At 47.3% G+C, this 12,929-nt stretch overlaps 1 protein-coding gene across 1 annotated transcript in view; it reads right to left on the reverse strand.

Moving 5' to 3' along the window:
• The window catches only part of UNC13A (unc-13 homolog A), a 117,791-nt gene that overhangs the window by 37,535 nt on the left and 67,327 nt on the right, over positions 1-12,929 (reverse strand). Inside the window, exons 28-35 of the mRNA XM_056867696.1 lie at positions 11,475-11,560; positions 10,116-10,242; positions 8,912-9,008; positions 6,636-6,779; positions 4,320-4,403; positions 2,657-2,734; positions 1,569-1,657; positions 267-419 (exon numbers count right to left, since the gene is read on the reverse strand). Coding sequence (XP_056723674.1) covers positions 267-419; positions 1,569-1,657; positions 2,657-2,734; positions 4,320-4,403; positions 6,636-6,779; positions 8,912-9,008; positions 10,116-10,242; positions 11,475-11,560 — 858 coding nt within the window. The remainder of the gene's footprint in view (positions 1-266; positions 420-1,568; positions 1,658-2,656; positions 2,735-4,319; positions 4,404-6,635; positions 6,780-8,911; positions 9,009-10,115; positions 10,243-11,474; positions 11,561-12,929) is intronic.

Genomic DNA, 12,929 nt, shown 5'->3' on the forward strand with positions numbered 1-12,929 from the left:
CCCTGTGACTGGGGGAAAAAACATTGTGTTTAGTGATACCAGTCAGGTGTGTTGTGTGAGGTGAAAATGGCTAAGTGTTCTGGTTGGACCACATGCCTGTCAGGTTCAAAGATTCTCTTGTGCTGGAGGACAGACACAACCCATTACTTATTGGATATAATGCTCCAACATTTTTATAAAAATTAAATTAAAAGAACACGCATGGAAACGTGCACCTGTGATACCCATAACACCCTCCACCCCAGACCTCATCCAGGTTCACTCACTTGCTGTCCAAGAGATCCATTATGGGTTGCAACACGTTGTCGGCATCCTGGGCCACACTGCTGCAGGCGCTGGCAGGGACATTTCCGGTTCCCTTCACCTGACTCAGGATATCCCCCATCTGCTTCACGCATTCCTCAATATGTGGTTGAAAACTAGGGAGGGAGGAGAAGGGGAGAGGCCTCGTCAGATGTTTTCCAGGTGTGTGTGAGGGATTTCTTCATAGGTCCCGAACATAAGAATATCTTGGCTGGAATAGGCCAAGGAGATCTCTCTAGTCCAGCATGGCGTAGTGGTTAAGAGAGGTGGACACCAATTTGGAGAACCGGGTTTGATCCCCCCACTCCTCCACATGAGCGGCGGACTCTAATCTGGGGAACCGGGTTTGATATATAGCAATGGATATAAAAATGGATTAGTCAGCTATAACTTGATGGCAAAAGAAAAGTGTGTGTGTGTGTGTGTGTGTGTATACACACACACAGTTTTTTATATATATATAATTTTCAAATTTCAAATACCTTTATTGGCATAGTACAATCTGCAGTATATAAAAAGGATAAAAGAGTAAAGTAAAATTGATATAAATCATTCCTTAATGTTGTGATTCTACTTTCGACTACACACACACACACACACACACACATATATATAAATCACACACACACTTTTTTTTGCCATCAAGACTTGTACGTGAGTCCCGTGGCGCAGAAAGGTAAGCAGCAGTACTGCAGTCAAAAGCTCTGCTCTCGACCTGAGTTCGATCCCTACAGAAGTCGGTTTCAGGTAGCCGGCTCAAGGTGGACTCAGCCTTCCATCCTTCCGAGGTCGGTAAAATGAGTACCCAGCTGGCTGGGGGTAAAGGGAAGATGACTGGGGAAGGCAACGGCAAACCACCCCGTAAACAAAGTCTGCCTAGGAAACGTCGGGATGTGACGTCACCCCATGGGCCAGGAATGACCCGGTGCTTGCACAGGGGACCTTTACCTTTTTTTTACAGCTGACATATGGTGACCCCTGGTGGGGTTTTCAAGGCAAGAGACCATTCAGAAGTGGTTTGCCAATGTCCGCCTCCCCTGGTATTCCTTGGCGGACTCTCACCCAAGTACTTGCCAGGGTCGAGGCTGAGAGTGTGTGACTGGCCCAAGGTCACCCAGGAAGTTTCCATGGCAGATTGGGGATCTGAACCTGAGTCTCCCAGGTCCTAGTCGGACACTTTAACCACTACACCACGCTGGCTCTTATTTTACAAATTTTAAAAAAACCTTCCCTCCAGTCCAGTCCAGTCTTCCCATTAGCCATACCTGGTGGCAAACACCCGGCTCAGCTCGTCCAAGACATTGTTCAGTTTCACTTGAAGCTCTTTGAGGATGTCGCTGGCCTCAGTGTCCAGCTGGGCGGACAGAAAGCAAAACAGTCATTAGGAGGAAAGCAAATTACTATAGCAATGTATATAAATATATTCTCTGAGGCCTGAGATGGACAGTGCGTATGTATGTGTATAAGAGAACTTTCTGAACAATGTGATATCCAATCAAGGCTGAGCGCCAGCGCCGGTCAGTTTAGAAACTGGGCCTGGCCACCTGCGAAGAAGAAGAAGAAGAAGAAGAAGAAGAAGAAGAAGAAGAAGAAGAAGAAGGGAACTTCTTCCTTAGAGGAGGAGGAGCAGAAGGAGAAGGAGAAGAAAAGTTGGTTTTTATATGCCGACTTTCTCTGCCACTTAAGGGAGAATCAAACCGGCTTACCATCAGCTTCCCTTCCCCTCCCCACAACAGACGCCCAGTGGGGCTGAGAGAGAATGACTTGCCCAAGTTCACCCAGCTGGCTTCGTGTGTAGGGGCGGGGAAACCAACCCGGTTCACCAGATTAGCCTCCGCTGCTCATGTGGAGGAGTGGGGAATCAAACCCGGTTCTCCAGATCAGAGTCCACCCCTCCAAACCACTGCTCTTAACCACTACACCACACTGTAAAAAAAGCAGGATATAAAAACCAACTTCTTCCCTTAGAGGAGGAGGAGCAGAAGGAGAAGAAGGAGGAGAAGAAGAAGAGTTGGTTTTTATATGCTGAATTTCTCTACCACTTAAGGGAGACTCAAACCGGCTTACAGTCACCTTCCCTTCCCCTCCCCACAACAGACACCCTGTGTGGTAGGTGGGGCTGAGAGAGTTCAGAGAGAACTGTGACTAGCCCAAGGTCACCCAGCTGGCTACATGCGTAGGGGTGGGAAAACCAACCCGGTTCGCCAGATTAGCCTCCGCCACTCACGTGGAGGAGTGGGGGAATCAAACCCGGCTCTCCAGATCAGACTCCACCGCTCCAAACTACAGCTCTTAACCACTACACCACCCTGGCTCTCTTGCTTAGTGGATTAAGGAGTACAGAAAGACAAACCTCTTTCCCTCCCATGGCCTCGAACATCTTCTCCAGCTGGACACGAAGTTGCTGAATGTTGTTCATCAGGATGCAGGGCTAGAAGAAGGGGGAAAATCAAAATAGTTCATATAATGAATTATTCCATCAGCGTGCCGGAGAGTGGATGCAGATGCTAGTCCTCGGATAGGAACCCCTAAAAGTATTTGCACTGGAAACATAGCACTGTCTCTCCTCTTGAGACTTCGCTAGGGGCCATGGATGGCCAGAATCTAGGGGATAGGAGGGGAAGTGGGGTCTGCCCCTTACCAAACAGCACACAGAAGGAGAGAGACCAGTGGGGGAGAAAATAAGTTTATTGAATGTAATGAAAACAGTGATTTTTTTTAATGCAACTATTTTCATTTGTTGTGGTTATAATGCACTTGTGAGATGTGGCTGGCATAGGGGGGACCTCTTTGCCCTGAGCCAAACACAGCCCTTTAAGGGGCCGTGCTGCTAGGCTTGGGATTCGGCCATCACAGAAACCTCGCTTGGGATGCTGACAGCTGATACTCACACCAGGGCAACCAAGACTCCCCGGATCCTTCCTGTCCTCGCCACTCTCCCCAAATGTCACTCACAAAGGAGGAAGCAACTACAGAGGCAACTGAAATTTTCACTTGCAGAGGGGGCAGGAAGAGGGAAAAAAATTCTCTAAAAAGCCAAGTGCTCGGTATAGCAAAGTAAGACACCCCCCAGTGGGGGACAAAATTTGCCTCCTCTCATTTGAATGATCCGCCTTTATTAAAAACAAAAGGTTTTAAAAAACAGCCCCACATGATACTTTAATGGGTGAATTTGTTTTACTCTCCTTTTACACAAGGAGAGAAATCCAATCTCTAATATTAGGACCAACACAGCTAGCAATGTTACTTGTGGGGAAACGACGTATAGAGAAATGCTATAAGGAATGATGATATGGGGTGTGACCATGAGCTAAGTATTCTGGTTGGACAGCGTGCCTATCAGACACATTTGTTGAGTTACCCTCTCCAACAAGGATCGAGCTTCAGAGCTGGCAACCCGAAATATGGCACACTTCCTACTTCGTTCTGAGGAACTGGAGCTGACTCTCTCTTAAAGGACCCTGGACCAAGAGACTGCGATCCGAGTCTTTTTTTTTGCTTTGCCTGGCTCTGATCTCGAACCTTAGCCAGTATATGGGGTTGATAGTTTTCTATTTTGCCTTTTTAAAAAAGTTGTCTTGATTATTGCTTTCTAATGCCATGTAAAATTCTGGTTCTGCTTTTCTTGCAAAAAATTTTTTAAGGTATTTTAAATTATATACCTTTCCCCTCTTATCCCCTCTAACTTTCTAACACCGTGTAAAATTCTGGTTCTGCTTTTCTAGCAAATCTTTTTTTTAAAAAGGTATTTTAAATTGTATACCTTTCCCCTCTTACCCTTTAACCCTCTGTTCATACATGGGACAAGGTCCTAAGATCTGTTGGATCAGACCATTCTCTGGAAACCTGTTACATGCTGGTGCCCCTGGCAAAGCCCCCTGGTATTGTGCCACCCACACCCCCTTGGCAACTGCATCCAGACCCGCCGTACTTCCAACCACCAGTGTACCGCTTGGAGAAAATCCCGGTGGCTAAGAGAAGTTGCTATGAGGAAGATATGGAGAAGGATACATCACCACTTTCTCCTTCTCTTTCGAGCAGTAGGAGGCAAAATCCTTGGAGATGATCTCAGCATACTGCAGCAAAACGTTGCTAATGGTCTGAAAGCAAAGAAGGGCCAATCAGAAGAGGAGCCATGAAACCACCAGACCCAAAAAACTGCCTTGCTGGGGCGGATCCAAGGCCCCCACCTGACAACTGCACTGGTATTCAACATCCGTTGCCCCCAAATGAGTCTGTGTTCCGAGTCTGGTTTTCTTTTTGCCTTGGCTGGATCTGATCTCGAACCTTAGCTAGGATAGGGGGTTGATAGCTTTCTATTTTGCCTTTTTAAAAAGTGTTCTTGCTTATAGCTTTATGAGGCCGTGTAAAATTCTGGTTCTGCTTTTCTAGTGAATCTCACAAGAATGTAAAAGGAGCCCTGCTGGATCAGGCCAGATTGCTGTTGAATCCAGCGTCTTGTTTCCAACAGGGGCAGGGGACGGCTGTCCTCTGCCATACTCCGGCCAGTACTTCAGAGGTAGGGGTGCATCAAGAAGGTCGGACCAGAACCAATGGATTGAAATTAAATTGAAAGAATTTCCGTCTAGACATTAGGAATAACTTTCCAACAGTTAGAGCGGTTTCTCAGTGGAACAGGCTTCCTCGGGAGGTGGTGAGCTCTCCTTCCCTGGAGGTTTTTAAGCAGAGGCTAGATGGCCATCTGTCAGCAGTGCTGATTCTATGACCTTAAGCAGAACATGAGAGAGAGGACACTTTGGCCATCTTCTGGGCATGGAGTAGGGGTCACTGGGGGTGTGTGGGGTAGTTTGGAATTTCCTGCATTGTGCAGGGGGTTGGATGAGATGAACCTGGTGGTCCCTTCCAACTCTATGATTCTGTTATTCTAAGAAAAAGAGGGATTCTCCAACCCTATGCAAATTGAGCAAAATTGCACTTTGCCCTGCATTATTCCTCCTGCGGTTTATACTGTTTTGGACAACTAATGTTGACATTGCCTGTTTATGAGGACAGGTTATGGAATTGCCAAGGTGTTAAAGCTCCACCTGAGAGGGAAAGCGGCATGGTATAGCCCCAGCTCATCAGATCTCATAAGCTAAGCAGGGCTGGTACTTGGATGGGAGACCACCAAGGCAGACTCTGAGGGAAGGCAATGGAAAACCACCTCTAGTTCTCACTTGCCTTGAAATCCCCTTGCTGGGGTTGCCATAAGTCGGCTGCGACTTGACGGCACTTCCATACTAAAGCTCCGTCTTCCCTCAGCCAGCGTCTCATCTGACTTCTCAGATTTCTGTAAGGTTGCTTAGGTACTTTTGAGCCACTCATTGTTATCTTTCTTTTTTCAAGGGAAAAAAAAGTAAGTTTCCAGAGCTGCAACCATATTCCTTAAGGCAGCGGTGTCAAACATAAGGCCCAGGGGGCCAGATGCGGCCCCTTGAGAGCTCGTATCCCGCCCGCAAGCCAGCTAAGGCAGCTAACCCCTCCCCGCTCCCAAGTTGTCAGTTATCAAAGACTGTTAAATAAAAGAAAATACTGTAAGAGTGTTATTGTTTTAAGCATGTTTGTATTTTACGGTAAGTAAAAAATAAAGTAAAAAATGATATCATTAATTGGCTTTGCTTGTGTCTTCTATAAAGTTTGTATCTCCGGTCCTTGGCATTACATTTTATGGTACACACGGCCCGGCCCAACCAAGGGGCATTTATGTCATATCTGGCCCTCGTAACAAATGAGTTCGACACCACTGCCTTAAGGGCTAGAAACCTGTTTTTAAAAAAATCAAAGATGATTCCCAGGAATGCAGCAAAAACCGAATCCCGGCTCACAGATGATAATAAGCAGTAACACTTAGAAAGGGCTTTCGGTGTTGAAAGTGCTTCACTTGAATTACCTGGTGGTAAACCTTACAACGCCCTGCCCTGGATGGCCCAGGCTAGCCTGATCTCATCAGATCTCAGAAGCTAAGCAGGGTCAGCCCTGGTTAGTATTTGGATGGGAGACCGCCGAGGAATACCAGGGTTGCTGTGCAGAGGAAGGCACTGGCAAACCACCTCTGTTAGTCTCTTGCCATGCAAACCCCAAAAGGGGTCGCCATAAGTCGGCTGCGACTTGAAGGCACTTTACACACACACACATACCTTACAACAGCCCTGTAAAGTAGGCTAGGTTATTGTCTCCATATTACCGATTGGGTGGTGGCTGAGGGACTTTGACAGATGTAAGGCGTCCTGCTGTAGAGGCAGGATCTCAGCCAGGGTAGGGATATTTCCCCCTCCTTTCCCCATTTCTTTCCGCTATGTTTGCCACTGCCTCAAAACCACTTCCCGCCTTACCTTGGCAAACCGGCGCATGTAGTGGCCCACAATCTGGGGATCGGGGCACTCCAATTTCTTGATGATCTCAAAGCTCTGGTTGAGCTGGGAGAAGACGTCCACCACAGAGCAGGAGAAAAGGGCGTGCTCCGACGTTTGCTGGAACTGGAGGGAGGCACAAAGGCAAGGGAAGGGGAGAGGAAGCTGAGTCCCTGTAGACATGAGGACTAGAAAGTTTGTTTTAAAGCAAGGCACCTTGATTAAAAGGTGTTGCTGTTGCAACCAGCAGGGAGAAGACTTTCCTCTTTAATGGAACCGCCCTTAAATAAGCTGTTTCCTTTAAAAGAAAAACATTTTGCTTCAAGGTGTGACTCTTGTCCACTAGACTAGAGAGCCAGAGTGGTGTAGTGGTTCAGAGCAGCGGACTCTAATCTGGAGCACCAGGTTCGATTCCCCACTCCTCCGCATGAATCGAACCCGGTTCTCCAGACTAGAGTCCGCTGCTCATGTGGAAGAGTAGGAAACCAAACCCAATTCTTCAGATTAGAGTCCGCCACTCATGTGGAGGAGAGGGGAATCGAACCCAGTTCTCCAGATTAGAGTCCACTGCTCCTAACCACTACACCACACTGGCGTTCCTTCTAATGAACATAGATTTATTTCTCATGAAGCACAGATTTACACCTGGATCCATAAGGAACGGGCTTGCTGCCTCTGCTTTGCAAATCTGACCTCTCAGATTTAAATGTGAACTATACACAAACATAGGAAACTATGAGAGGAAGGGCATCTTGGCCATCTTCTCGACATGGAGTGGGGGTCACTGGGGGTGTAGGGGGGAGGTAGTTGTGAGTTGCCTGCATTGTGCAGGGGGTTGGACTAGATGACTCTGGTGGTCCTTTCCAATTCTATGATTCTACCGAGACCACGGGTCCATCTAGCTCAAAATTGCCTTCTCAGGCGGGCAATCAGTGTTGCCAGGTCTCCTGTTTTCACGGAAGAGCTCCTGCTCCCTGCCGCCCTTCCCTGCTGCTGCTTACTGGGTGGGGGGAGGGAACGGGAGCGATCAGCAGCATCTTGAGAGTGGCACGACTAGGCATGACATCGTGTTGCTGGTGATGCTCTAGCATTTGACCAATAAAGAAGAAAAGTTGGTTTTTATACCCCGCTTTTCTCTACCTTTAAGGAGTCTCAAAGCAGCTTACAATAGCCTTTCCTTCCCCTCCCTGCAACAGACACCTTGTGAGGTAGGTGGGGCTGAGAGGGTTCGGAGAGAACTGTCACTGGCTCAAGGTCACCCAGATGGCTTCCTGTGGAGGAGTAGAGAATCAAACCCGGTTCTCCAGATTAGAGTCCACTGCTCAAGTGGAGGAGTGGGGAATGAAACTCAGTTCTCCAGATTAGAGTCTGCTGCTCTTAACCTCTTAGCCACGCTGGCTCTCCAAAAGCAATGATGTCACCAGGAGCGATGTCATTGTGTTGCTGCCGATGTCCTCCCCGGTGAGGGCCCTTTCATACAAATGAGTCTCATACAGGCAACTGTACTGGCAGGGGCTTTCCCAGGTCTCGAACAGAGAAAGGTCTTTCCCAGCACCTGCTCTCGGAGACCCTTTACTCCAGTGCTTTTCAACCAATGGGTCATATCTCTCAGGTGGGAGGTAGAGCCCCACCTGCTGGGTTAGGAGCCTTTCCATAGCGGTTATTTTGGGTCCCCTTGTGGAAGGACCTGGTGCAAATGCCTTTGTGAAGACAGCAAGGCTGTCTCACCTCCCGCCCTTATTTCCATGTCTGTTGGGAGGGGCCACAGGATGAGGCCGAAGTCACTCAGCAATGGAGAGGATTCCTTTTCAGCACGAAAGGTCCAGAGAACCCCCTACCGACCCACAAAAGCACCCTGTGGCATTCTATTTCCCCCACCCTGGCAGTCAGTCCCCAGTGCTCCACACACTTTATTTCTGTCATGTGATTCCTTGTTGCCTGGTTGCAGCTCAGTGGGGGCCATGTGGTCACTTGGGAGTTACAAGTGGCTCTGGAAAGGCTGAAGACATGCCAGGGACATGCCAGGGACTGAACCGGCAATCTTGCGCATGCAATGCACCAAGAAACTGCCGGTGATTTATGTTGCTCTGTAGCGCCACCACCGCAGATGGTCAGAGGCAGTACTGCACGATGGGGAAAATGTGAAATTATCTCCACATCCTTCTAATTTCTATTTCTAACTTAAAGGCTTTCCCATCTTTTCAACTTGTGTCCTGATGCATTTCAGCCAGAACCATTTTCCAACTCTGCATGCTTACCCCGTCCTTTTTGTCCCGTTCCAGTGCTCCGTGCAGAAAATCTCGCGAAACTTCCTCGTTCTCATCCAGCCACTGTATGACAAAAGGCTCAAACCATCTGGGCAAGTTCAAAACAGAAAAAAGGTTGAAGTCAAGAAAACAATCTTGGCTTTAAAACACCAATGCATTCCCAAGACAAATAAACAGGAGTCTTGGGGCATCTTCAAGGCGCACAGGAGAAGGGTTCATGGACGAGAGCAGCCCATTGCTTTAAATGCGGCTGTGTGGATTTTCCATTTGCATTCATTTGATTGATTTAGGGGTGTGAAAAAAAGTTTTTGGGTAAAATTCGGCTTCAGGTTTCTTGGGCCCAATTTTTTTCGAGAAACCCGAAATAAGCCGAATTCCCATACTGATAAATATGGGAATTCCGTTTATTTTCGAGTTTCCCCAAAAAATTAGGCCCTGGGGGGCTTTCTTTGAGGCAGAGCCCCCAAACTTGCAGGGTAGCTTGTAGGGCCTCTCCTTGCAAGAACCCCCATGTTTGGTAAAGATTGGGTTGGTGGGTCCAAAGTTATGGGCTCTGGATAAGGTCGCCCCGTGTAGCCTCCATACACAAGAAACGAAGGGACGACAAATGTCCAGGCTGGGTGGAAAAATACTTAATTGTGTATAGAAATATATTTATTTTAAGGGGCTGATATCTATATTAAAACATTAAAATTTATATTAAAAGAAAGCACAAATGACGATTAATATAGGTTGATAAAAACCACGATCCAAATGGGTTTCAACCCCCTGGCCTTCATCAGTGGTCTAATAACATCACTTATAATGCACACCAATACATAATCCAACATGTATAACAGTATTATAGCAGAATTATAACAACCCAGGTATGTAGGTAGGGATGTATTCCAATTTGACTCTGTGTCCAAAATATTCTGTAAAATTTATAAAATTAAAGAGCCCTCTGCCGCTCCAAAGGGGGACTCCAGTGTGAAAAATGCTGATTAGGAATTCATTAAGAGACTTCATGCAACCTCCCATCACCATGGCTTGAACAAACAACTGGGGACTCCCCACCCTTTGCAGGCGTTAATTAGCATAACTAGAGATTGGTCTCTGTTTTCCCCGATGGACTCCTGGGAGGAAGGGCGGGATAAAAGCGTGACAAAGAGAAGAACGGCACAGATGAAAAAGTGAGAAACACCCCTTGACTTACGCAGGATATTCGGGGACCCGGGTCTTGAAGGAAGGGAGGTCAGTGACGTATTCATTATACAGCCACTTCACCTTAAAGTGCAAATTCATGTAGTCAGCGCTCTTGCAGAGACGATGCTTGTCATGCTCTGGAGAGGAGAAGGAAAGGGTGAACAGGCAGGGTTCCTAGAAGTCTGTCGGAGCTCTGTGGGTAGCTGGTGCTTTTCCTGGGCAGCTAAGGGGCTCTGATGGACCACTTTCCCTAAGGTCTACTATAGTCCCTAAACCAGGGGTGTCGAACTAATTTGTTACGAGGGCCGGATATGACATAAATGTGACCAGGTCGGGCCGGGCCATGCCTCGCCAGCCCAGATCGAGAATGGGAGGGGTGGCTGCCTTGGCTGGCTCTCAGTCTGGATAAGAGCTCTCAAGGGGATGGATCCGGCCCATGGGCCTTATGTTTGACACCCCTGCCCTAAACCCTGTAGAGCAGTGGTTCCCAACCTTTTTTTGACCAGGGACCACTAGGACTTTTTTGTTCGGTGCAGGGACCCCAAGGTTCAAAATAAAAATTCCGACAATTTGAAAATAAACTTTAATCATAACTGTTAGTTAAACATTAAACTTAGAATAATATTTGAATATATATATTTTATAATAGAGAACCTTTAATTGAAAATATTAATTTATTATGGGTTTATAACTTTGTTTCGCAGACCTTAATTTAGTTCTCGTGGATCCCTGGGGATCCACGGACCCCTGGTTGGGAACCAGTGCTGTAGAGAGAAGGGAAGGGCTGTGGCCCAGTGGTAGAGCAACTGCTTGGCATGCAGAAAGTCCCAGGCTCAATCCTCGGCATCTCCAGTTAAAGGGACCAGGCAAGTAGGTGATGTGAAAGACCTCTGCCTGAGACCCTGGAGAGCCGCTGCCGGTCTGATTAGACAATACTGACTTGGATGGACCAAGGGTCTGATTCAGTATAAGGCAGCTTCATGTGTTCATGTGAGACTTTTCCCAGTTAGGGTTGCCAAACCCCCAATGTGGCCTGGAGTTCTCCCGGAATTATGACTGATCGCCAGACAGGAGAGACCAGTTCCCTCTGGAGAAAATGGAAGCTTGGAGATTGGATTCCATGGCATCACTTCCTTCCCCTCCCCTCCCCAAACGCCACCCTCCCCAGGCTCTGCCCCTAAATCTCCAGGAATTTCCCTACTCAGAGTTGGAAATCAACTCCCTGTTCCGTCAACAGTCCTCCCCATCCTAGAGCCCAAAGAAAGCCCACCAAAGGGAAGCTTGGGGGCTGGGGGTCATAAGAGACCCCCCCATATTTGTCAGTCTGCATTCACACTTGGCTGCCTGCTTGAGGCCTGCAGTGACTCACCTTCCATTGCATATTTCATATCCTGAGCAAAAAGGTTCCACATCACTTCGGCACTGATCTTTCCGACATTCAGCTCTTGAGGGAACCTGGTGAAGAAGAAAGATTTAAGAAGGATGTAGACAAGCTGGAAAGTGTCCAGAGGAGGGCAACAAAAATGGTGAGGGGTCTGGAGACAAAGTCCTATGAGGAAAGGTTGAAGGAGCTGGGTATGTTTAGCCTGGAGAGGAGAAGACTGAGAGGGGATATGATAACCATCTTCAAGTACTTGACGGGCTGTCATAGAGAGGAGGGTGCCGAGTTGTTTTCTGTTGCTCCAGAAGGTCGGACCAGAACCAAAGGGTTGAAATTAAATCAAAAGGGTTTCCGTCTAGACATTAGGAAGGATTTTCTAACAGTCAGAGCGGTTCCTCAGTGGAACAGGCTTCCTCGGGAGGGGGTGAGCTCTCCTTCCCTGGAGGTTTTGAAGCAGAGGCTAGATGGCATCAGTCAGCAATGCTGATCCTATGACCTTAGGCAGATCATGAGAGGGAGGGCATCTTGGCCATCTTCTGAGCATGGAGTAGGGGTCACTGGGGGTGTTTGGGGGGGAGGTAGTTGTGAATTTGCTGCCTTGTGCAGGGGGTTGGACTAGATGACCCTGGTGGTACCGTCCAACTCTATGATTCTAAGAGAGACAGCATGAGATAATTTTGAGAGAACAAGTGCAGTTCGTCACCCTTGTGTGAAGCTCGAAAACCTAGCTTAGGTGTCAAAGAGGGAGCAAATGTTCTGTTCCAGACTTTTCAATTAGGGCTGCCGACCTCCAGATGGTGGCTGGGGATCTCCCGCTATTACAATTGATCTCCAGGCGACAGATCTGTTCCCCTGGAGAAAACGGCTGCTTTGGCAATTGGACTCTGTGGCATTGAAATCCCTCCCCTCTTAAAACCACGCCCTCCTCAGGCTCCACCTCCGAAATCTCTAGATATTTCACAACCCAGTGCCGGCAACCCTACTTTAAATACATACCATGTGGAATTTATTTATGGAATGATAATTTGCTGGACCTCAAATATATTCCTTCCATTCCTGCTTCTTTGTTTCTTCTTCCCTGGGGTGGGGTGGGGATCCCTGCTGCATACTTATTGGTTGATAGGAAATGGGTAGGTATAATACTTCATTTTGGCATCTTGCCCTCAAATGTCATTGCACATTCAGTGAGCAGCAAGCTGACAGCTGCTTTGTCACACATCATTTATATATTTATATGATGAGGTGAGTTTTTGGATGGTTCCTAATTATTTTGTAGCCTTTATGTATTGCTAGATAGCTCCTTAATGACTGCATATGTATTGATTAAGCTTTTTTAAAAAGATATTTTATTGAAAATTTACACATAACAAACTCAGTCATTCCCATACATACAGTATAATCAATCTTCCAGGGGATTTGTTTTAAACTTATCGATTCATTACT

Source organism: Euleptes europaea, chromosome 2 (assembly GCF_029931775.1).
Source record: "Euleptes europaea isolate rEulEur1 chromosome 2, rEulEur1.hap1, whole genome shotgun sequence".
In the NCBI taxonomy this organism is placed as follows: domain Eukaryota; kingdom Metazoa; phylum Chordata; class Lepidosauria; order Squamata; family Sphaerodactylidae; genus Euleptes; species Euleptes europaea.